Source organism: Saimiri boliviensis, chromosome 19, assembly GCF_048565385.1.
Source record: "Saimiri boliviensis isolate mSaiBol1 chromosome 19, mSaiBol1.pri, whole genome shotgun sequence".
Classification (NCBI taxonomy): domain Eukaryota; kingdom Metazoa; phylum Chordata; class Mammalia; order Primates; family Cebidae; genus Saimiri; species Saimiri boliviensis.
In genome coordinates, this window is record NC_133467.1 from 8,910,987 (window position 1) to 8,937,312 (window position 26,326).

At 35.7% G+C, this 26,326-nt stretch overlaps 1 protein-coding gene across 9 annotated transcripts in view; it reads right to left on the reverse strand.

The window, feature by feature from the left end:
* Positions 1–26,326, reverse strand: part of HMCN1 (hemicentin 1) — a 677,492-nt gene that overhangs the window by 153,587 nt on the left and 497,579 nt on the right. For all 9 annotated transcript variants that reach the window (XM_074389731.1, XM_074389733.1, XM_074389732.1 and 6 more), the window contains 7 exons: positions 23,472–23,626; positions 15,362–15,640; positions 14,361–14,642; positions 13,532–13,640; positions 12,306–12,475; positions 10,936–11,090; positions 7,538–7,661 (listed from right to left, as the gene is read on the reverse strand). In XM_074389731.1, coding sequence (XP_074245832.1) covers positions 7,538–7,661; positions 10,936–11,090; positions 12,306–12,475; positions 13,532–13,640; positions 14,361–14,642; positions 15,362–15,640; positions 23,472–23,626 — 1,274 coding nt within the window. The remainder of the gene's footprint in view (positions 1–7,537; positions 7,662–10,935; positions 11,091–12,305; positions 12,476–13,531; positions 13,641–14,360; positions 14,643–15,361; positions 15,641–23,471; positions 23,627–26,326) is intronic.

A 26,326-nucleotide genomic window follows, 5' to 3' on the forward strand; every position in this document is an offset into this window, starting at 1 on the left:
CTGGGTCAGATTATATTTCTGGTTCTAGATCCTTGAGAAATTGCCACACTGTCTTCCACAATGATTGAACTAATTTACACTCCCACCAACAGTGTAAAAGTGTTCCTATTTCTCCACATCCTCTCCAGCATCTGTTGTCTCCTGACTTTTTAATGATCGCTATTCTAACTGGGGTGGGATGGTATCTCATTGTGGTTTTGATTTGCATTTCTCTAAAGACCAGTGATGATGAGCTTTTTTTCACATGTTTGTTGGGTGCATAAGTGTCTTCTTTTGAGAAGTGTCTGTTCATATCCTTTGCCCCTTTTTGATGGGGTTGTTTGGGGTTTTTTACCTGTAAATTTGTTTAAGTTCTTTGTAGATTCTGGATATTAGCCCTTTGTCAGATGGGGGGTAGACTGTAAAATTTTTCTCCCATTCTGTAGGTTGTCTGTTCACTCTGATGATAGTTTCCTTTACTGTGCAGAAGCTTTTTAGTTTAATTAGATCCCACTTGTCAATTTTGGCTTTTGTTGTCATTGCATTTGGTGTTTTAGTCATGGAGTCTTTGTGCCTATGTCCTGAATGGTATTAGCTAGGTTTTCTTCTAGGGTTTTTATGGTTTTAGGTCTTATGTTTAAATATCTGATTCATCTTGAGTTCATTTTTGTATAAGGTATAAGGAGGGGACCCAGTTTCAGCTTTCTGCATATGGCTAGCCAGCTAGCCATTTATTCAATAGGGAATTCCTTCCTCATTGCTTGTTTTTGTCAGGTTTGTCAATGATCAGATGGTTGTAGATGTGTGGCACTATTTCTGAGGCCTCTGTTCTGTTCCATTGGTCTATATAACTGTTTTGGTTACTGTAAACTTGTAGTATAATTTGAAGTCAGGTAGCATGATCCCTCCAGTTTTGTTTTGTTTTGTTTGTTTGTTTTTTGCTTATAATTGTCTTGATTATGTGGACTCTTTTTTGGTTCCATATGAAAATTAAGATGTTTTTATATAATTCTGTGAAGAAAGTCAATAGTAGCTTGATGGGGATAGCATTGAATCTATAGATTACTTTGGGCAGTATGGCCATTTTCTTCCAAACCATGAAGCTCAAAATTTGTGATGCTCAACTCAAGAAACAATTAGGATCAAGATGTACCCATAAGTGACCTACAAAAATCTTATAATAAATCAGATAGTCTGATTTGCCACTCATTGTATTTCAACATAATATTAATTTATAGTCTTAGAGGGCTGAAAAAAAAAATAAACCAATTGCTTTTCTATTCCAAAGAATTAGAGATAAAAATGATTGCTAAGCATTTTTTTCTAAAAGCCTTCTATTAAGTCTTCTCAGCCAGACTTATCAAACATAAAGATGTTATCTTAGCTAATTGTTTCAGATGACCTCATGGTGGTTTCCATATAAAATGTATGCTTAGGCTGGGCGTGGTGGCTCATGCCTGTAATCCCAGCACTTCGGGAGGCTGAGGCCGGTGGATCAGCAGGTCAGGAGTTTGAGACCAGCCTAGCTAACATAGTGAAACCCTGTCTCTAATGAAAATACAAAAAATTAGCTGGGCGTGGTAGTGGGTGCCTTTAATCTCAGCTCCTTGTGAGGCTGAGGCAGCAGAATCACTTGAACCTGGGAGGCGGAGGTTGCAGTGAGCTGAGATCGCACCATTGCACTTCAGCCTGGGTGACAGTGTGAATTTCTATCTCAAAAACAAAACAAAACAAAACAAAACAAAAAAACAACGCTTTAGAAATGTCAAAACATGATTTAGTAACTAAAAGAAGAAAGCTAATGACTAAAGACCTTGTAGAGAGAAGCTCTTTAAGTATGTTACTACTACACAGTATTGACAAAGAAGTAGACTAGAAACCCACTGAATCTTGAGGGGATTGTTTGCCAAACAGTTATAATCCTGCCTATAAAGCATGTGATGGTTCAATGCCTCAAATACCAGAGACATTCCAATGAAAGTCCATACAAAAATATTTTAAAAGCCCAATTTCTTTCTCATTTTTAGGTAAAAAGTAAATACGAATATAAATTCCATTGCTCCCTTCTAGCATTGAAATGCATAGTGTTGAAACTTAGGAGAACATTGTTCTAGATAGAGCAGCAATAAGGTAACAGTATCTTACGATCTTATTTTAATAATAAGATGCCTGCATTCTCCAGGAAGGTAGAATTCCATTCAATTTTCTGGGATTTCTTCCTTTTCTCAAAAGCTGCATGTACATATCATGCCCAAACCACAATACCTTCTTCCTGACACATTGTGTAGGAGATTTTGCCTATTACTTAATCACGCAGGTCATGAATAGCCTTTCAAATCCTGGTTAAATTTCAGGTAGTACAAAAGTGATCTAAATGTAATTTTGGTGAGTTAATATTCTCTATCTACTGAATAAATTAAAATCTAGACCAAGAAAATCATAGAGTCCTGAACTGAAGTTATCCATAAAAAAGAAAAAAGTTCCCTACAACATTCTCGAGTCTCCTTTAGGCCACAGCTGAGCTATTAAACAAAACACAGAAATGATAGAGGAACCATTTTTGAGTGGGTGTTAGCAGATGTTAGCCAAGCAAATACTTTTTGAAAAATAAAATAAAAGTAAGGGGTGCTCTACTAATGTTTTTACCAGACAACTCATACAGACCCAAGAGAGTTCCTAGCCAAGAGTAAAGGCAGGAGGATTTTAGAGATGTTTGTCAAAATGGTGCAGTGAGAAGGGCCAGAAGTCAAACATGTGTTTTGCCAGAGAGCCTTTATGCTGCCATTGACAGATGCTGAGCAGGAGCAAGGCACCAGGCTAAGATTTTCACATGCAGTGTTTCCTTTAACCCTCACACAACCTCCGTAACTGTGGGGTACTCTCACTATCCTTCCCACTTTACAGATGAGGAAGGTAAGTCTTCATCTTGCAGTTATTAATTGGCAATGTAGAAAACTAACTTTGAAGCCACAATACTTTACTTTTTCTGGGTGCTTCACCTTGGTTGATTTTTTTTCCTGGGAAATAATTGTGTGCAGAGAAAATGAATGCTTGGGCTATTAGACTCCAAATAATCATTTGTTTGTGGAAACATCTGTTTCACTTGGCAAATATTTGAGGTTTAGATATTATTTCATAGTTTGGTCTAGGGAATAAAAACTTCCAGAATTATTAAACTTTGATGATCAAAAAGACCACCTACTGAGGGCTCTTGCCCTTTATAAAAGACAGAACCTTCTCACCCTGGAAAAACCCATGAGAACGTTTCTTTTCTCTTGATCATGACTTGGTCTCCTTGTCCAGGAGACCAGGCACCCTTACTATAGCTTTTAGAAACAACTTTTGCTATGATTGAGAAGAATGGCAGTATCTAAAATATTTTCATAAGAAAGGAAAACATTAAACAATTAGAACACTGAATATTTTAAAATTAGACATTTTTGGATGACAACTGTAGTAAATGCACATTTACTGAATGTGGTATTCATCAATCATTGCTGCTATATCTAGAAAAATGTTCTCCTAAATTTCAACACTGCATTTCAATGCTAGAAGGGAGCAATGGAATTTATATTCGTATTTACTTTTTACCTAAAAATGAGAAAGAAATTGGGCTTTTAAAATATTTTCATATGGACTTCCATTGGAATGTCTCTGGTGTTTGAGGCACTGAACCATCACATGCTTTGTAGGCAGGATTATAATTATTTGGCAAACAACCCCCTCAAGATTCAGTGGGTTTCTAGTCTACTTCTTTGTCAATACTGTGTAGTAGTAACATACTTAAAGAGCTTCTCTCTACAAGGCCACAAAGATTGGGATTAAAAAAAACAAAACAAAACTGGGCCGGGCATCGTGGCTCACACCTGTAATTCCAACACTTTGGGAGGCTGAGGTGGGAAGATGTCTTGAGGCCAGGAGTTCAAGACCAGCCTGGGCAACATGGTGAAATCTCATCTCTACAAAAAGTATAAAAGTTAACCAGGCATGGTGGCATGTGCTTGTGGTCCTAGCTACTAGGGAGGCTGAGGTGGAAAGATCACCTGAGCCCAGCGAGATCCAGGCTGGAATGAGCCATGATTGTGCCACTGCATTCCAACTTGGGTCACAGAGTGAGACTTGGTCTCTAAAAACAAAAAATCCTGACTTCGAAAGTAACTATAGGTTTGGCTGACAAATTAATAACCGAACCTAATTGCATAAGGATTGCTGCCCGATAGGTTTCGCAATGCCTCTTTTTAAATACATAGAATAAGAATTGTAGGCAATACTTTGGAAGCATTCAAAGAGCGGGAGTATTAATAGGACTAGTTCCTCTTTTGTTTCTCAGACTGTAACTTCTGCTATTGACTGCTAAGTTTGATTAACTTTTTTATGAAATGAAATTCTCATATATACAGTAATTGGAACAATCCAAATTCAAATACTCAAGTATTTCAATGTATGGTGTCCTTTAAGCCACGCTTTTCACATCCTATTCTTACATAGTCGTCCACATTATATTAACTTGTCATTTTAACCACTGAGGTCTTTTTGAAGTCTGTCATCAACCTGTCTCTTAGATCTTCCTACATTTTTTAAACATCTCCAATTATCAGTAAAGTTATTAATACAAGTATTGAAGAGGACAGAGTCAGGTTTGGGGCCTTATGTGTCCAATGTGATGTTGCTGTCCTGAGTGCCAGGTAAATGCCAGTTTTCTGTGTAGATTACCATCACACGCACTCAGCCAACTGCTTTTTCCAGGCTGATTATGATTAGTATCAGATTAGAAGTTCACTTCATAATTTATTCTCTCTAAGGGGGATGAACTGTTATGTGCACAAGTCAAGATCATATTAGTTGAAATGTTTTAAGCTACTACTATAACTTACCTGTATCCTGTGATTTGCATCAGGAAGATAGTTTTATATTCTCCCTCTGATTCAGCAATTAATAAGCTCTTACAATGACTAATCTTCTGTTTCTCTTTCTTTTCACATTAACTCATATATCTACCAGCCTGCCCCCTTCTCTTTGATGATTTTCCATGTAGATGTGCACCCTAATTGCATCTCCTGTCAACCAACATTTTGTTAAAATATTCAGGTTAACAGACTTGTGCCTTCTTAGGTATCAGTTATGCTTTTTCTCTTCTGTTGTTGCTCTTTATTTGATGGGTTACTTGATTTCTCTCACAGACTCTGGTATTCAATCAGCCTTGACTACACTGGCAAGTCTTTTGGCCAGTCTTTAGCATCTGGGCCAATGTTTTTCCAAGTATTGGCTCATAGACCACCTACATTAGAGATTCTGTTTCAGGAGATCTGGGACTGGCCCAGGAAGCTGTATTTTTAATTGGCAACTTGCATGTCTTTTATGAATACTGAAATCTTAGAGCATCTATTCTAGGCACATTCTTCCAGGACTGGTGACATACACTCTGTTCTTTATTATATAGCAGGGGTCCCCAACCCTGGATCACAGGCTGATACCAGTCGATGGCCTACTGGGAACTGGGCCATAAAGCAGGAGATGAGTGGCAAGAGAGCAAGCATTACCACCTGAGCTCTGCCTCCTGTCAGATGAGCAGCAGCATTAGATTCTCACAGGAGTATGAATCCTACTGTGAACTGTCCATGCCAAGGATCTAGATTGTGCACTCCCTATGAGAATCTAATACCTGATGATCTATCACTGTCTCCCATTGCCCCAGATGGGACTGTCTAGGTTCTGAAAAACAAGCTCAGGGCTCCCATCGATTCCACATTATGGTGAGTTGTATAATTATATCATTACATATTACAATGTAATAATAATAGAAATAAAATACACAATAAATGTAAAGCACTTGAATAATCCTCAAACCATCCTTCTCCTTAGTCTGTGGGAAAACTGTCTTCCTATAAACTGGTCCCTGGTGCCAAAAAGGTTGGGGGCTGCAGTTATGGAGCATTCATTTAAGTATTTTAAAACAGTCTAGAGAACAAAACATCCTTCTTTTTTAAAACACCTCAGAAAGTAGAAGTTAGCAAAGTTAGCTGCCACTGTTTATTTAGTGTTTATGAAGTGGGAGATGTTTTACACCGATCATCTCTAAACCTCAAAATCATTAGCGAAGTTAGATACTAATGGAAATTAAGTAGTTTAATCAAGGTAACACACACCATGTTTAGCATAGAGTTTAAATCAAAGTTGGCCTGACTCCTGAGTGCCTAAGATGGTTGCATCATGCCATTGCATCTCACTTAACTGTTTCCTCTTAGCCAGTAACATAGACCAGCTAAGAACTAAACTTGATGGGAGAGGGTAGATAAAACAGCTTGCAGAAGGAGAATAGAAGGATCCTCAGGGTAGAGAAATGAGAGAAGCCCCCCAGCATACTCTTAGATGGAAGTGTTAAGTCTGAGTAGATGCTAGAGACAGCTGTACAAGAGCACTAGGAAGAGACAACAGCCTTACGGGGAACGAGGCAAATGCAAGGTGACTTACAGTAGAGCAGGGCCAGCCTGTCCCCTAACCCCACTAGCATGGTTAGCCAACTCCAACATGGTTACATTCAGATATTGGTCTCCCAACCAAAGATTTGGTGAAAGAATAAAGGCCCACATGGTTTATGTATGTAGATGTCACAAAGTTAGGTGTTCATATTTCAGAAACTGGGAAAAGAATAAATTACTTTATTGCAAACACTTAGGAAACTGATGATTTGATTCTTTTTAACTGGTAGATTCAAATAGAAGAAAATGTGCAAAGAAGCAAATTAGAAGAATCCAAAATCTAATTAAAACTTTTTCATTCACCTACTATTTACTCTTTAGTTTGTTAAATATTTTTGACTGCCTGCTATATACCTGGAATTAAGCTAGGTGTGGGCATTATTCTAGGTTTAATTGCTTGGTAAATGTGAAGTGAATATATGAATGAATGAATAAGAAAAGACGGAACAAGAAATCATGTGAATTAGAGAAAATGAATAATTTGTTTATGAAAATCTTGAACAGCTTTCTACAAATATTCTGGCTAAATTAGGAAAGTCCAGGCCCCTAATTAATGGCCTTTTCTGATGAACCTCTAGAGATCTAAAGTCACATATTCAAGATGATGTAGTCTTTCAAGTTTACTGTGAAGCTATGATATTAATGAGGTGCTCCATTCCACCAAGACTTCTTATTAAAGCACATTGGAGAAGATCCTGAGCCAGAGATGGCTTCTACAAAATCCTTCTTATAGGCAGGCAAGAAAATCACAGACAAGACTAAAAAAAGGGTGCCAACTTCTTTCTTTTCAACAATAGTCATCTGTAGACCGCTGTAAGTTGACAGAATACAGATAACTTAAAACACAGGGATGGTGTATTTAATTATGAGTTACAGTATGTCCTGGTTTACAACCTGAAAATTGAAGATCTTAATATGAGTAATAATCACAATAATGGAAAAAAACCACTAGGGTTTTCTTCACACAGACTAATAAACACTTATTTTTTTATACTGCAATTCAGTAAAAATGAGCCCCCTATATTTTAAAAAAAAAGTGATACAAACATGCTTTTGTTAAGATGTAGAAATTATATTACCATGAACTTGCAGTTGAATGTGCTGTTGTGTTTCTCCAGCTGCATTGGTAGCCACACATGTGTATCTGCCAGCATCTTCCAACAGCGTTTTGGCAATTTGTAGAATTCGACCAGAAGACTGTATCTAATTGGGAGCAGAAAGCACAGAGAAATTTTGTACTTTATACTTGGATTTAAAAACAGTCATTGAAATAGAAAAAACCATTTAAATATATAATATCACTATTTTCATGCCAATATTTTAATAAACTCTTGATAGACTAGGAGGAGATCACATCATCATGCAGAAGATAATAGACTAGTTTGATTGAAAAGCCTTTTCTTATTCTCTGGAAAACACAAAATAACCTAAGGCCAGCTTACTGGTATAGTCATATGGAATAAAAGACTTTAGCACTGAACTATGATGCATGTGATTAAAATTTAAGCTATTTGGAAAAACCTGACCACATTTATGTTAAAAATTCATAAATAGTTTAAAACAATAAATTTTTATTAAATGGTGATGGGAGCCAGAAAAATAATAAAATTATAAAATATGGATAATGGGAATGCAGATAAATTTCTTCCTATTTTTCCTAATTTCCCTCTTAAACCCATTGCAACTGGCCTCTGCCATTTTGAAACTGGTGATTCAGAGGCCGTTCTTTGAAACATACTATTCAGAGGTAACCAGCAACTTCCAATCACAATATTCAGCAGCCTATATAATAAGCTCATACTCTCCTCCACCATCCATAGCATTTGGTGTGGTTGATTACTGACTCCTTGAAACTCTCTACTTTCTGGGTGTTACAGATAAGCATTCCCTCAGTTCTAATTCTCTGACTTTCTTAGGAAATTAACTTTTAGAATCTGCTTCCTCGTCCTGGCCCACACCCAGGAAACTCTGCTGTCTGATAGTTTTTATCCAAACTCACGGCATCAATGAAAAACTCTAATGCATCTTAAATTTGCAGGATAGCCTCACCTTCTCTCGTGATCTCTGCATGTGTCCTTCCAGCAAGCTGCTGAACAGGTTAGTACATCAAATTTAATATATCCAAAATTAAGCTCATATATTTTTCCTTGTATTTCTAAAGTCTACTTCTGATTGCATGTTCCCACTCTTGTTTAATGGCACCCACTATTTTTCCAGCCATCTAGGTTTTGGAGCCTACTTTGAATCCTACTAATTATGCCACTATATATTTCTCAGATCCCCTGTTCTCCATTTCCACAGCCACTACGGGATTATAATAGCTTCTTAACTGATGTTCCAGTGTATCCAACCTCCCTAGCTGTTACTCTATCTTGCATATTGTTGCCAGAATAATTTGCTTAAAATTCAAATTTGATCCTTTAACCAGTTTCCCTTCAAAGTTCATTCATGGCTCTTCACCTTGCCCAGAATGAAATCTGAACTCAGCCTAGCTCTCCAGGCTCACCACATTTTGACCCCAAATGATCTCTTAAACTCTCCCATGTAAACTCCCACTTAACGTATTCTCCATCCATACCATTATAAACATGTTAAGCAACACATTTATACATTTATATTCATGTCTGGACTGACACATGATCTTTAAATGCCGTAAGTCAGTTCTCTGCCCATTTTCTTCTTACCCTTTATCCTCTTCTTGTATTGACTCATCCATGCCCATGGTTTCAAATATTGTTGATGTGCCACTATGTCCAGCCAGACTCTCTTTTGAGCTCCAAGACCACATATTCAATGATCTACTGACATCTCCACTAGTTTATCTCATAGTCAGCTCAACCTCTAAAAGTCTAAAACTCAAATCAGTTTTCTCACCTCAAACTTGTCCCCCTGCCCAGTCTCCTGTCTCACTGGATGGCAACTCTTTCCATGCAGTTGTGTAGATTGGAATCCTAGGAGTCTTCCGTGACACATCCCTCTCCTTCACTTTTCATAAACAGTCTTTCATCAACCTCCAGTGATTTAAATAATATGTACCTCACCAATCTATACAAGTATCCTCATCTGCATGGCCAGCATATAAGTCTAAATTTCTATCTTTTCTCTGTCCTACACAAATGTAAATAGGTTCTAATTGGTTTCTACATATCTATTATTGGCTCCTCCAATTTATTCTTTGGAATGGGTCTGAATAACTAATTAAAATGCAAACCTGACCATGCATTCCTTTTTTAAAACTCTTCAAAGGTCTCTCATTGCCTTAAAGTAAGAACAAAATCATTAACCTTACTGAAATGCCTCTTATCTAGTCTCTAGTCTTTAACATCACCTGTCCCTCACTCTCTTCCTCAGCCCACTGGCTGGATTTCTGGTCCTCAAGAGGTGCCATGCTCACCTTTGCTTTGTTTGCCCATGCACATATTCTTTGAAACACTCTACCCAGTTCTCTTCCATCAGTTCATCCATTTAACTTCCATAAAGTCTTCTGAACTCTACTCAGGGTTTTTCCCATACGTTTTCCTCATTCGCAAAGACCTTTCTCATCATATGTTCTTATACCGCTAGGTTTTCTCTTTAAATCATTCATTATAGTTTGCAATCCTGCTTTTGCATGATAATATGACAAACGTCTGTCTCCCAGGTAAACAACTGTCTACCTGCACGATGTCTGAAGGCTTACAAACTGAATCTTTCACTTGCACAAAGATGTAAGATTATTTTCATTGGATTTGGAATAGGAATTGAAACAACAGATATCCACCACTTCTACTAAAAAAGGAACATAACATACCTCTCATTAGAGAAAACTCACAAGTAAAATTCAAGCCCACATTAGTCAATTAAGTTGATCCTATTTGCAAAATCTATTAATGCTGATTTTAAGTGCATCCTTTAGATCACCCAGATTTGAAATCAATCAATCAATCAATCAATCTATCTATCATCAATCTACTAATTTAACAAATATGTAATGAGATACAGTTATATGCCAGGGACTATATTCACTTTTTTAAAAATTGAGTCTTTGCCCTCTTGAAGCTTATAAACCAATTCTTAAAAATGCTTTTCAAGACTTATTTTACTTATATTTATGTAAATATGACGATCTTAATTTTACTCAATGGTGGACATTTTCGGCTTATTATTGATGAACATTGTTCAATTGTGAGACACCAGGTTTTTAACCACTAAATTAGGCATAAACCAAAGTAATATAAATAACAACCACTCTTAAAATCAGTATCTTATTGCTAATAAATAACTTTATTGTTAAAGTTATTTAGCCTTTTAATTCCATTTTCAAGTCAAAATATTAAGCTAAATCCTTAAAAACTAAAAAAATGCATATTATTTTAATAATAAATTTTCTGCAAAATCTGTCCAACAGAAAAATCTACAGTTAAGAACGAAAAATCTGATATTTCCAGGAAGACCTACGTAGCTTTCTTAGTTTGTGCTCTGTAATATTTACACTTACTTTAAGGTTTCCTTGGGCAGTGTTCACAGGTTGGTCATCTTTTAACCATGTAATGGATGGATTTGGAATCCCATTGGCTATGCACTGCAAGGTGACAGGCTTGTATTTCACCACAACTCTCTCAGAAAGACCCGAGGACTTGATTGTTGGAGGAACTGGATTTAAGGGAGGGAGGAAGGAAATGAAACCATCATCAGTGGGGTCTAACTTAAAAATATGTATGCAAGAACCTGAAACCTTAAAATTTAAGGGAAAAAAAAATCAAATTCCTATTTTAACAAACAATGAAATACTTTTATCCCATGTATTTAATTTATAATTTTTTAGCAAGTCTATAGATTAGTTCTTCACTACGGATTTTTAAATCTCCAAAGACTAAGTAAAAATGTATTTATGGCTACTGTAATCCACATGTATATCTGGCTTATGTCTTTTGGTGTGTTTTACTAATCTATAATGACCTTCACTTTCTCTAGAACTACTTCATTAAGTCAAGGTGGATTTCCAGTCATATTTATACTGCATGACTCTGCCCCCTGCAAAGCTGATAGAATGTGGAATGGTAACTTTATTTAAACTGGACCTGCCAGATTTCCTCCCTCAGAATTGGGACTGAGACTGAAAAACAGGATTATGTATATTCCATTATGGGACATAGGACTAAAAATAAAAAACACAGCAGTCTGCAGAGACGGAGGAAGAACCAAGTTGACATTCACAGATGCTCCTTGTGGCTTCCCAGTGGCTCTCCAGTTTCTGGTTCCAGTCCTCCCTTCTTCCCAAGTTCTGCCAGCAAGTAAGACACATAATATCCTGGCAGAGGGTTGCGTCTGTCATTAGAGTAATGGTTATAATCCCAATGTGCCAGTTTTGTGAATGTACTTATGGCCCTCACATCCTTCACTTACATCCTCGGCCACCATTTCTGGAAACTGCTGTATTCACCATCCCTCTTGCTTCCAAGTAAAAGGGTTATGTAAGCATTTAAGGGTTTAGTTAGCCCTTAAATGCTTACATAACCCTTTGACTTGGAAGTTGCTCCTTGCCTCTTCTATCTTACTTGGTCTAATTCCTCAGACCTTGGCACTCTATGCAGAATACACTTCCTAACATTTAAGCTCTGTCTACATTTATTTATTTATTTCCCAGAATTATTTTTGCTACTGCCTATAAGTATTTACCTGATACATCTTGGCTGAGTCTTTGGGTCCGTAAAGGAACCAAAAAAATCTGTCATTATACAACCGACATTCACATTCTTTACACAACTCAGGATTTATTTACATTATTGAGCAACAATCTGAGTTAGATAATAAAACAATGCATAAATTAATTTAAAATGCAAAGCTCCTATTCCTTCTTCAGCATACCGTGAACAGTCACTTCAAATTCCTTCTTGCGGTCCCCAGCAGTATTTCTTGCCATGCACCGATAAAGGCCTGTGTCTGATACTTGAGCCTGAGCAATAAGCAGTTTGCGTCCATTTAATAAGATCTTGAACCCATCCCTTTCATCAATTAACTGGCCATCCTTCAGCCACCTATAGAGAAAGGCAAAAGGAAGTCTGGATATATCTTTTAAGCAAATCATGTCCTAGAAGATACACAAAGTTTCTATTGTGTATTTGTTCAATGTCCTAGAGCTTACTCTGTAAAACAAATTGTAAATGAAAAAGAGAAGAAAAAAGCAAACCTGGCCTAACACAGAAGCTGGCATATTGTTAGAACCCAATAATTGTGTGTTATTTATTCTTCTACTAATTTTACGCTACAAAAAAGAGACAAGTATTGGATTGCTTGTAACACAAATGATAAATGCTTGAGCTGATGGATATGCCATTTACCATGACATGATTATTACACATGCATATCCGTATCAAAATATTTCATGTAACCCATAAATGTATACACCTACTATGTACCAAAATATTAAATATTAAAATAGAGACCAGTGCTCCTAAATATTACTCACTTCAGTGTTTAAATAATAATCAGCAAAACATACACAATCTTAAAACAAATATAAACAAAACTTTAAAATCATACAGCATTGTATTTTTACACTTCTGAGTTTTGCATTCCACTTCATTTTATAATCATGTGTGAACATATCTCATTTCCTTCAATGACTAACTCTTCCTCTGCATATCCCATAGCAACTTGGAAACAAAAGCTTAGTATTAAATTCATGCTTGGAAAATTAAAGAATAAGAAAAAAAGAACTGGTAAACACACAGGCACATTAACTTTCTCTATTTACTTAATATGTCTGGTATATTCCTTTTTACTTGGTAGTCTGTTAAACATTTCAGTACCTCAGGAAAGTATGACAATACTGCTTGATAGACTGTCTCTGTGAACTAACTGTGTAATTTCTAAGGCCATACAATGAAATTCCTCTAATTGAGCAAATTTTGGTGCCTTTTGAATATCAAGTAGAAGTTGCATTGTATATAGAGCATGTCTTCTAAAAGAGGAATATAAAGAATACAATTTCATACAATCCTTTTTAATGATACAGAACAGTTTTCAAGATAGCTCTATAACACTCAAAACAAAATGCGGGAGGTATTTAGAAGACATACCAAAACCCTTACATGATAGTTGGTGGGGGAGAGCCTGTCACTTGACAATCTAGCTCCAGCAAGTTATTCACCATCACAATGAAGTATGATGTTTCATCTCCTCCTTCTATAGCTGGTGGCACTAGAAAACAACAGGAATGCAACATGCAAAGAATTGTATACAACAAAAAACACGGAATCTCATGAAGCAATACCACATTGCAGTTCAGAATGTTGACAAGTATCATAGCAGTTTGGTAAGTGAAGGACACTTGAAATGTATTGTAAATACATTTTACAATAAACACTTGCCAGGATCAATAAACATGCTTTTGACATTTCGTGGCTATTCCTCTATCTAGTACTATGGTGCCACTGATGCCAGGTGAGTATCAAGTTTATTCATATTTTGTATTGTTTATTTTCATAAGAACAAAAGAATGAAAACCCCCAAATTGGGCCATCTATTCAAAAGCCTTCCATTTATAGATAAAGATACTGAGTTTAAAGGTTGCAAGATGACTTTCCAAGGCAAAGTTTCCTGTTACCTGGCATAGTGCTTATGAAAAAAGACTTACGTTGTTGTTCACTGCAATTAGACATTGTCATTGATGTAAAAATATATCTATGCACTTGTAAATATCAAGTATACTTATCAAAATCACTGGAAGATTTATATAAGATTCTACACCCTGAGACTCCAGTGACAAATCCACCTCTTGGTAATGTGCAATCCATAGTTGCACAGATGACTATACCCTCTTTTAGATTGTTTTATTATTGCATGAACAAAAAAGAATTTAACAAATGAATCAGGTTTTGCTAGGAATCTGAGAACCCAGGCAGTGGCATACTTATTTACCCAAGACATCAACTTCATATTTGATTTCCTTTTCTCCTGCCACACTGGTGGCCACACATATGTACTGTCCCCGATCAATTTCTTGGGCACTCATGATTTCGAGTTTCTTCCCACCAGCTTCTATGCGGATATTGTCATTAGCTTTCACAGGTACACCATCTTTCAACCAGGTGAGAATGGGAGAAGGGTTTCCAGCAGCTTTACACTCCAGTGTCAGAGAATGAGCAGTAACTACTTGCTTATTCAAAGGTGTGGCCAAGTCGCCTTCAATCATTGGCGGAACTAGGGAGAAACAGCAACATTTCAGGCAATTCTTTGTGTGCACAAAATACAACCTAATAAAATAAAGAAGAGTTTTTGTTTTTTCTCATAAAGTTTGACCATTAAAATCTACCTATATGCCTCTCTCCCTCTAAGCTATTGAGGAAAGAATTTCTTGGTCTAGCTAATCTGTAACTGTCTTAGTTATTCTGGAAACTCCGGACTGTCTGGCTTATAAAGGACAAACAGCACAGAATGATCTCAGTGCCAACAACTACTTTGCCTTTTCCATAATAACCAAATAGTCTAGATCAGGCGTCCCCAAACTTTTTACACAGGGGGCCAGTTCACTGTCCCTCAGACCGTTGGAGGGCCGCCACATACTGTGCTCCTCTCACTGACCAGCAATGAAAAGAGATGCCCGTTCCTGAAGTATGGCGGGGGGCCGGATAAATGGCCTCAGGGGGCTGCATGTGGCCCGCGGGCCGTAGTTTGGGGACGCCTGGTCTAGAAGTTCCAAGTGCCATGGCAAAGCTTAGCTGAATGAATGGACACCTTCTTGCTAACCTTAGGTTTTTAAAATATTTTTCCAAATCATGGAGCAAAACTCTTCCAATTCCTATCCATGCATATTGAAAAAGACAAACCCACCAAGGATTATTAGTGAATAAATTGGATATTAGCATATGAGAAAGCATAGGTAGGAAAGGTATATAATTACAGCATATGTTGTTCCTTACCATAGACATCCACATGGAAAGATTTTTCAGCAGTTCCAGCAACATTGGCTACAAGACACATATATGTTGCTGAATCAGAGACTTGTGCTCGAGGAATATGAAGATATTGTCCTTTATCAATATAAAGTGCTTGTGAGCTGGACATGATTGGTTGGCCATCCTTATACCAAGTAATAGTAGGCATTGGAAGCCCCCGTGTTTCACATTCTAGTTTAATAACACTGTTGATCAATACTGATATGTCTGTGGTGACATTTCCTCCTTTAATAGTAGGTGGAACTACAAAGGATTTTAGAACAAAAACAAGTCATTTAACTTTCAGCATCTTCATCAAAATCTTAAACGCTCTAGATGTTTAGACAATGCATCTAAGGTAAATTAAAGACAATTAGGAAGTCCGTGATTTATCTCCTGATCATGAGTTTCCTGTCTTGTCAAAACCATCTTTATCATTCTCCTTTTGGGTTTCAGATTTCAGTAAAAACAGAAAGTCACAGATTTTGTTTCACAGAGTCATTTAGGTTCAAGAGATCATATTAGAATAACAAAGATAGTTCTATTTACCCAACAAAGCAAAACAAAATAAAACCCTACTCAAAGTAGATAGAGCAGGTTTCAAATCAGGCCAAGAGAGCGAAAACGTCACATGTGGTACAACTGTATGCCCTCTCACCAAGAAATACTAAAGGTCTAAGTGCTTTCAGAACCAGCTATTCCTAATAGCTGTGGAGTCTTCAATTTTTGCTTCTTGCTGTTTGTTTTCCTTTTTCTAAGGAAAAGGAGGGGACTGCCAAGAGTCCATTTACTCAGCTTCACTCATCCAATTGTCTACATGTGTATCTCCTACAATTCAGCAACCACAGGTCTGGCCTCTCACACTACATAAGGACTATACTGTGGGAAAAACAACTGAAGTCACTCGGTCTCTGCTGAAAAGTCTAAATATGGTCACTCCAGGATTATGCTATCATTGTAACAATTTAAAAGAAATTAAATGGCATGTATATGAATTTAAGTATCAATTCATCTTAATAAACTTTTAAATCTTAGAATGGAATACTTGATAGAATGTTTTTCTTATAGCTAAACTAGGATTATGGGTTTTGAGAGGGAGACCATACAGGTAAAGTGCCATTTTCATCACATGCTACCAAAGATACATACTATCAACATGACTCATCACTGAGACCTGTGCTAAGTCATGTTGATAGCGTATACTTTTGGTAACCCAGCTAAGGTAGTGTTTGCTTATTTATCCACTGTAAAGTTACCTTTTTTTCCTCCCCTTTCCATTGAAGGGAGTCCTTATGCCAGCCCATACATAAGGAGTGAGGAGTTACGTTCTACTTCTGTGAGAGGAGACTACCTACATAATTTATTTATAATTCTTTTCTATGGAAGATGTGTCTCTTCTTCCCATTTTATTTATTGAGTCAATCACTTACTTATATTAGTATGGACTCATGGAAACCTACAGGCCTTGGGTTACAACCAATACTACATTATTTATCCAGTTTTCGCTACTGGGAGTTCTTTCAGTTGGCTCCTCAGTCCCTTTAATATGCCCTATTTATTTTACTTTGTTTTATTGTTTGCACTCACTTCCTTACTTTCTGGCCTTACTACATGCTCCAGGATCATCTTGTGTATTCCCTGCCCCAGCTCCAGACTTAACCATTTCTCCAAGGAGCCTGGTCCCTTTCAGTGGAGAAAGATGTAAAAAACAAGATCTGGATGCTGAGTGGAGTACCTTAACATTTTCTGCTAATTAGTCTTAGAAATAGTCCATACTGACAAACATTTACCTACACATTTTTTCTCACACATAATTTAAGGCAAGATCTACTATACTTTGAGGTGAATTTGATGATAGAATCATTTTTTCTCTCAGGAGGCTTACTATAAATATCAGGGGTCAAGCAACTATAGATCACAGGCCAGGAGATGCTAAGCTAAGAATGGCTATACTGTTTTTTTAGTGTTGAAAAAAATCAAAAGAATAATGACATTTTGTGACAAGTAAAACTTACATGAAACTCAAACTTCAATGTCCATAAAGTTTTATTTGGATACAGTCACATTCATTCATTGACATATTGTCTAAGGCTTTTACTCAACAATGGCAGAGTAAAGAGTTAAAGGAGAAACCAAATATGGTGCTCTCATTGCTTCTACTGCTGTTCAGATTACTGTAAATTTCAGTGGCATGGTTACAACTTGACAGCATTTTTAGTGCTATGCCTATCACCATAATGTGATATTTTCTTTAATTTCATCATCAGTGAATAATCCTCATGTTAGAACAAGAAAATAATACTAAAATATCTAATTTTTAAGACACGGCACAGTGTGGAGTATTTTGTTGTCAAATTAAAAGGGCAAAACATTGTGTCTATTTTATAACACTATACCTCCTCTAGTTAACACTAGACTAAGCAGCCATTACAATATTCCCAATTTTAAAACATCAACAGTTTGAAAAATTAGAAAACATAAAATGAAATATTTAATCATAGCAAATTTCTTCACAAAAATAAAAAGCCAAAATGAGGCTAAAACCAAACCAAATTTCTGACAGGCTCATTTGTTAGCCAACAAAGGAAAGCCATTTACCAATGGTGGCTTAATTAAATCAGGTATCATTTCAGAGGCAAAAGAAACGTGTCTAAAGAAAATAAGTGTGTTCAAGATTCTTAGCCTTTCAGTGAGAATAACTGCTTGAAGAGTTGAGCACATTGAGAGCAACATCAATAGTCAATTATTTTTTAAGACAACTTTTTTCTCAATAGTATTCTTGGCTTTTGACAATTGGCAGATGTTGCTGACACTGCTCAGCTGTTCTCGTTTATTTCAGGAACCAATGAAAGTACAAAAAAAAAAAAAAAAAAAACCTGAAGAATTAGCCTCTTAGAGCAGTTGATGTGAAACAACTACAGACAAATATTTTCAGAAAAGTTGAAATAAACATTAATTTATTACAACCTGAAGAGGAATCTGCTAAGATTTGTTACAATTGATGTTGATAAAAATATACGTGAAGCAAAAAAAAAAAAAAAAAAAAAAAAAAAAAAAAAGGCTTAGACAAATTTACAAAGCTTATTACAATGTAAGGTGTTAAAAAAAATCTATGTTTTTTCATTGTATTATTCAACAGCAGCACTTTGTGTAAAAGATTCAGGTGTTATTAAACCAGTAGTGTTAAACGGTGCATTTTGTTTGCTCTCATGCATTTAAACATCATCAGTTCTATGACTTTTTGTCAGAGTTGAACTGAATATCCTGACTTGCCTTACCATATGGCAGGTCAATCAATGCCTTAGTGGTGATGAAGTTTCACTGTACTTTTCTGAGCTCAGGGCTAAGACTGAACTTCTTTCTGAATAAAAAGAATCATTCTTAAACACTGCTATTGAATACTAAATGCTTTTGGACATCAGTTTTGCTGTAAACTTGACAGTATTTTGAAATGAGTCCAACCCCAATTACCAGACCAAAAATCTACGTAAATGCAAAATGTATACCATGGTAAACATTGTGTTGTTTTAGTTACAAGTAATGTCAAGCAGCTTTATACATTCTCCACGCTGTCAAAAGTTCAAACAGTGAGATCTAGATTCCTCCACAAATTTGCAGTGGATATATTTTCTGAGCTCAAACTACGGTTCTAGCAGTTTGTCTCACCTTCACACAAACGCAAAACAAAATTTCACATTCAAAATCCAGTTATCTTTGAAAATGAAGGCTTTCCATCTAACCTTCACCTAGAATTTGTTAATCAGCAGTTTGAGGACATGATTAAAGTCCAATACCAAGAGAATAATACAACGGAATTCTGTAAATACCTTCCAGGCAATGAATATGCATAATTAAATTATAAGTCTGTGAAATGATATCAGTACTAGGCAGTACTTATCTGTATGAAGAGACATTTTCGAAGTTTCATCTTTGAAACTTTTTTACCTTTTTTTAAAAAACCTATTTCATTAGGTAAAAATCACCAGTGAGCCAGGTGCAATGGCTCACGCCTGCAATCCCAGCACTTTGGGAGGCCGAGGCAGGCGAATCACGAGGTCAGGAGATGGAGACCATCCTGGCTAACACAGTGAAACCCCATCTCTACTAAAAATATAAAAAATTAGCTGGGAGTGGTGGCAAATGCCTGTAGTCCCTCAGGAAGCTGAGGCAGGAGAATCGCTTTAACTAAGGAGGCGTAGGTTGCAGTAAGCAGAGATCCTGCCACTGACTTTCAGCCTGGGTGACACAGCAAGACTCTGTCTCAAAACACCACCACCACAAACGACAACAACAACAAAGACCAGTAACAGAACATTTGCAATTGTTTTTGATGATAGAGAACACTAACTTCAAATATCATTTAAGTGAAACGTTTTCCCCACAAATAATTCTATGTTTCTCAGTAGTATTGTATTACAAAAAATTTATATTTAAAAAAATTATCAAAGAAATTGAATTTCACCAACAAATAATTTTGTAGAAATCTGTTTCTTTCTTATTGTATGTACCTATATTATCTCCTTGATTTTGCCTAATGGTCTGCAAAGTCTTAAATATTTACTATATTGCCCTTTATAAAAAGGTTTGCCAAGTCCTGCTATAGGTAATTAATTAATACAAATTCAAGTTACCATTTTGAAACCCTAAGAAAAAGTATTTTACTTATGCTTTAAATTTGAATTTTCATTGAGATTATTTATGTCTAGGTTAATCTATAAATGCCTATCAGACCTTGGCTCAAATTGCATAAATCACTGGCTAGCCTAACTAGTTGGATAATATATTAATGAGACCAAGAACGCAGGTTCAAACAAACCTACATATTTCATGAATGTTTTAGAAAGGAATATCATTTGTATCAGAAAGAATCTATCTTAAGAGTTTGTATTTGTGAAAATGAAAAAAATTACTCAAATAACATTTGTATCTGATGGTATAATAACATACTATGTACTGCTTACATTTGACAAATCCATAAATATTTCACTTCCTGTTTCATTTTAATTCATACATAATTGCCAGCAAACTAGACTTCCACTTGAGGGAAAGGAATACAAATAAAAATTATGAATACACTGCTCATTAAGCTGTACACATATGCACATGCATATGCATGTATAGATATACCCATGCACCGCCCCTCCCACCCCCAACATACATACACACACAATCTCTCTCTCCAAGACTTTTAGGCAATTTAGGGCAGGAGTTCCCAACCCCTGGGCCTCTGAAGAATACGTATCCAGGACCCATAGGTGCGGCTTGTTATGCACCAGGCCGCATGGCAGGAGGGGATGGGGCAAGCAAGCATTACCACGTGAGCTCTGCCTCCTGTCAGCTCAGTGAGGGCACTGGATTCTCATAGGAGTGTGAACCCTATTTTGCGGATTCCTTGTGATAATCTAACTAATGCCAGATGGTGTGCAGCGGGACAGTTTCATTCCGCAAAACCAGATCCTGGTGCAAAAAAGGTTGGGGACTGCTGATGTAGGGAAGCTCTCAGACCTCCAAACCTCATCCATGGACCTCAGGTTACAAATCTTTGCCTCAGAACTACTAGTTGTAAATCTGCACAATCTCCTGATAGGATATTAAAATTTCATTTACTTTCTTCTCTCCTTGACATTCTTTTTCCTTTTTTACCCTCCATCTCTTATTTTTCCCTTTTATTTTGTCTCAGCTTCTTTCCTTATTTAGGTACAATGTTCATTTATAACTTGCAAGTGAATCAACACCCTGTTTCATTCTCATATCAGTGTGTAAGTAAGGAAAAGGAATGAATCAACTGTAGTATGAAACACATTCTGAATTTGAAATCTACATACATATTCTTCAGTTAGCCAAAGTATAATGTTTTACTTTTTTCCATTTTAATAACAAGGGCATTTTCACAAGTGAAATAAATTTAAGCTTAAGAGATGGAGCATTGCTAAAGAGGAAATGGCACTATTTCCTGAATTATAATACTCAAAACTTTACTAAATTACAATGCCTTTTATCTCAGACAATCCCAGAAGGTTTAATCATTATAGAGTCCTGTCTTCTGGGTGCCTGAAGGCATCATACAGAGTGAACAAGAGAATCTGAAATGAAAGAACCCAAGTCCCATGGAAATAAGAGTCTTATTTATTAAATCACCAAAATGTATTCATCACAGATCCTGGCAACAATACAATAGGGCAGAGAAGATTACTCAACAGCTTGGGAAAAATATGGCACCTATTGTTTAAATGCCTGGGTCTGGTGGGAGGCCAAAGGTAGCAATAGCACTTCTGTTTAACTTGGATGCTTGTATAGTTAATCTTTCAGCAATGTTATTCTTTTTTAGAGAACATGTCTTTTCATGACTAATTTCTTCCAAAGGCTTTTATTTATAGACATAAATGATTTAAAAGCCTGCATTAAATACAATTTCTTTGATTCGAGAAAGCTATTTGAACTTTACATAAAGAGAGCAACATTTAAAAAGAGATTTGGAAAGCAATTAAATTATATAGAAACCGAGCTAGATTCTACATGTATGTTAAGTTTTAAGATGATACAATCACTAATTATGTAATGATAAATGAATAACATTTATTGAGCTCTTACTAGAAGCTGAATAATCCATGTAAAATAGCTAACAATTGATTTTCAGAATAACACTACTGCATAAGTGCTATTATTATCCCCATTTTAAGGCTGAGAAAACTGAAGCCCAGAGGGGTTAGGAAATTTATCCAAAATCACAAAGCTAGTCCGTGGCAATGGTTGCGCCTCAACACAAACTCTTATTAATTACTCAACCAGTGTTTTCCAACAGAAATACAATACAAACTCACATATATAATTTTAAATTTTCTAGTAGCCACATTAAAAAATATGGAAAGAAACAGAGGAAATTAATTTTAATAATACATTTTACTTGGTCCAATATATCCAAAATATTATTTTGGATATAATCAATGTCAAGTTATTAATTAGATATATTACATTTTTTCATATTAAGCGTTTGATATCTGATGTGTATTTTATATAACAGTGCATCTTAGTTTGGGCTAGCTACATTTCAAGTGCCCAATAGCCTCATGTGGCTAGTAGCTACCATATTAGACAGTGTAACACTAGACCATTCATTCATTTAGCAAGTATTTCTGGAGACATGCTATGTATCAGACATTAGAGTAGGGAACATGCGTAACAAGAGCCTGCTCTTACCAAGTTTAAGTTCCTTGGAGAGAAATAGATCACAAGTAAATTACTCTGTAATTAAGCAATCAAATATCAGATAGTGATGTGTGCTGCAAAAACAAAAAGAACTAGCACAATATCATGGAGAGTAAGGAGCTGACTGCTTTTAATTGGGAAAATCCTATAAGAAGGTGACATTCTGAGAGGTATCTAAACTTTCCTTGAGCATCATACACCATGGAAAGACAGAAGATAATGCAGTGAGTACTACAGATCTATTAAGTTCTATTCCTTTCTATTGTATATAAATCTTTGTGCTGGAAACATAATGTTCATGTGCCTATCTATGGCTCCACTGGTAAAAATTAAAATGAATTTGGCAATCACATTCCTCAGGGAAAGTTGATAATGTTAGAGAAAATAAGAGTTACATATATTTGGTGGGGACAGCTGGGAGAAAACAGTAGCACAAACACGTAAGGCATTGAAAAGATAATCACATGGTGAGGATGGAGGCCATGATAGAATTAAAATAGAATAATTGAATTGTCTGCACATCATCAACTTCACTCTATTTCGTATGTCTCTATAATTTTAAAAGTTTGTTCTGTTTCCTTCAAGGATACAGACATTTGGTTTGTGTATATGCTAACCAATTAGGAAATTCTTGCTCTCTTTAAGTGAGATTATAGAAAAATCACTAGACCATTTGAAGAAATCCGTATCTAATGAAAAAAGGCATTAAAATTTGCTGCAATATTCTGGCCTTTTAAAACACCTGAAGATAGGCTCCTTCTTCTCTTGAAGTATGTAGCATTCCAAATTATTCAGTATTAAATAAGAGAGTAGTTACCAGTAGAATAAACCCTGCTTTTCAACTTGTAATGAGAGTTGACAATAAAAAGCGTAAGAAAATCACACTCACTATAGACAGTCAGCTTTATATCCTTGGCTTGTTTGCCAGCTTCATTGGATACAGTACATTGGTAGCGCCCCTTGTCACTTCTCCGTGCATTCCTTAAATGTAAGACTTGTCCTCTGTCTAGAAGTTCAACATTAGGATCACCCAAAAATAAAGGCCTAGAAAAAAATTATATTCCATGGGTCTATTTTCAGTTTTTCATATTTCTTCTCTATCAAAACAAAAATCATTATGTAATATAGGCTAAAAATACAAGTGAAAGTTCATTGAAAAAATAAAATGATATGATTAATACTCCCATTCAGAAGAATGAAAGTTTTAAGCCACTTTATTAACAGAAGTTAGATAATCATAATTATTTCTTTGAGACGAAAAGTTTCTCCATTTTAAACTTAAATTATTTAACAATATTAATAGAAATACAGTAGTGTCATTATTTGTTTTATTCATTCATCCTATCTTGTTTTTTAGATTTTTAAATTTTTTGGTTAGCATAGCTAAAATTTCTACCATTACCTGGAAAAGAAAAATTAAGAGTTTTAAATATTACAGTAAAGGAAATTCAGACCAAATATTATTTTAAAACCAATATCATAATATCTAGAAGAGCATTAACAATATCATGAATGGTTATTATTTACTAAAGGCAATGATCATGCCAACTTCTCTAAAAGTATTGTAATAAATACAAATGCTTACATAATCATAAATATTAAAAGATATTTATGTCGAAAGAAGCTTGTATATGGTTGTCAAGAAAGTCTTTTTCTACTATTCAGAGTCATTTACTGACTACTATAAAATGCTCAGTTTATGTAATTGGCAGCAGTTTTATTTTAAAATTTGGTTGTTAAAGTCTATGACATGTTAAGACACATATCTTTAAAATCCATCAATATTTTTTCAAGAATATCCATACTAGTTTTTTAGAAGTTTCAATGACTTAGCCACATTAGACACAACGCCGTTACTCACAAGCCTCGTAGTCAGACTACAAAATTAAATGGAAAACATTTCATTTTCTATAGTAGCACATTTTACTATTTCTTAATATGACACTTTGCATATAGTTCTCAAAAGTTAAGAGAATAAAATACCTTCACTTAGTGCATTTTAAGGTTTTTGTATTTTTGGGTTTTTTGAGATGAAGTCTCGCACTTGTCACCCAGGCTGGAGTGCCCTGGTGCTATCTCTATTCACTGCAACCTCCGCCTCTCAGGTTCAAGCAATTCTCCTGCCTCAGCCTCCTGAGTACAGGTGCCTGCCACCATGCCTTGCTAACCTCTATATTTTTAGTAGAGATGGGTTTTCGCCATGTTGGCCAGGCTGGTCTTGAACTCCAGACCTCAGGCCATCCACCTGCCTTGGCCTCCCAAAGTGTGGGATTATGGGGATGAGCCACCATACCCAGCCACATTTTAAGTTTTTAAAGAAATACTTGACAATATGCTACTCCAATTTAAGTCATTTTGAAACTTTTATTGATTGTTAATTGTGCAAGTAACATAACATTTTAAACAAAAATGTAAGCACTGTGATGAGAAAAATTCTCCTTGGTCGATGACCCCTAATGTGAGTCTGCTTTCTAGAATTCTCCCCATTATGAGTTTGATTTGTATTCTTCCACGTGTTTTTTACATTTATAAACATTTTCATATATAAATTTATATTTACAAACATCTTTGTTCATAAATGTAAATTTGATGGTCAAAAATAAAACATATTTTACATATGTATGTAAAACAGATAGTAAATTTGTTTATATACAAAAATGTTTATAAATGTATTCCCAAAGAAATCTAAAGTTTTAATATATCAATGGTATCAGGTTATTGTTCTGCTTTTCTTTCACTCTACAACAGGTATAGAGACATTTCTGGTACACATAGCTTGATCTTACTCTTTTTAATTGATGTATGGTGTTCCATAATATGATTACACTATCAAGTATCTACCTACTCTCCCAATGTTGGGTTTAGCCAGCTATCACTTTTCTGCCGTCACAGTGTCGCAGTGAGTATCAATGTGTAAGCCTCTCTGTGGATATGCATGACTATTTCCATCTCCTGGGTACTGCATCACAGTGTATGAGCATCAGATTTTAATAGATATCAATAAGTTGCCTTTTAAGATACTAATTTACATTCTCCACATCAGAGCACTGTATCTTGATTTTCCATACCCTAGTCAACGTTTGATAATTTCAAACCTTTGCTTTTTTGCCAATATGACCTGTAAAGAACAAAATTCTACCATTCATCAAATTATTGATGGTATCTTTTAATATGTTTATTGCTAAAGTATATTTTAACTGCCTGTTCATATCCTCCATATATTTTCTATGTTGCTGTTTGTACTTACTACTGATTTGTAAAAAAGCTTGAATACAATCTTTTATTTTATATACCACAAATCTTGACTATTTGTTACTTAGGCCTTAGCTATCTGCTCCTAGAAACTATAATACACAAACTGTGACCACCATTTGAGAAATAAATTCTCACAACCAATACAGACCACTGCAGCCACTTCGATGGAGGCACACCTAAGCAGCCCTTGAGATCTGGAGTCTGAGAAACATCTGTAGTTCCTTTCTGTCCATACACAGAACTAGCTCAGTATTCATCTTGCTGTCGTAAACAAGATGTTTACGACATGTTTTAATAAGTCAATTCCATGTTAAAAGAAAATTATCTGACATTTGGATCTGGCATTTTTCACTGTTAGCCTTTAGACAGAGGATATTTAGCATATATTACATTTGAGTTCCCCTATGTTTCTAAAATGAATTCCCAAGATTTATAAGGAGCCTTTAATTCATAAGAATAAAAGATATTACAATATTTTTGAGGCGATTT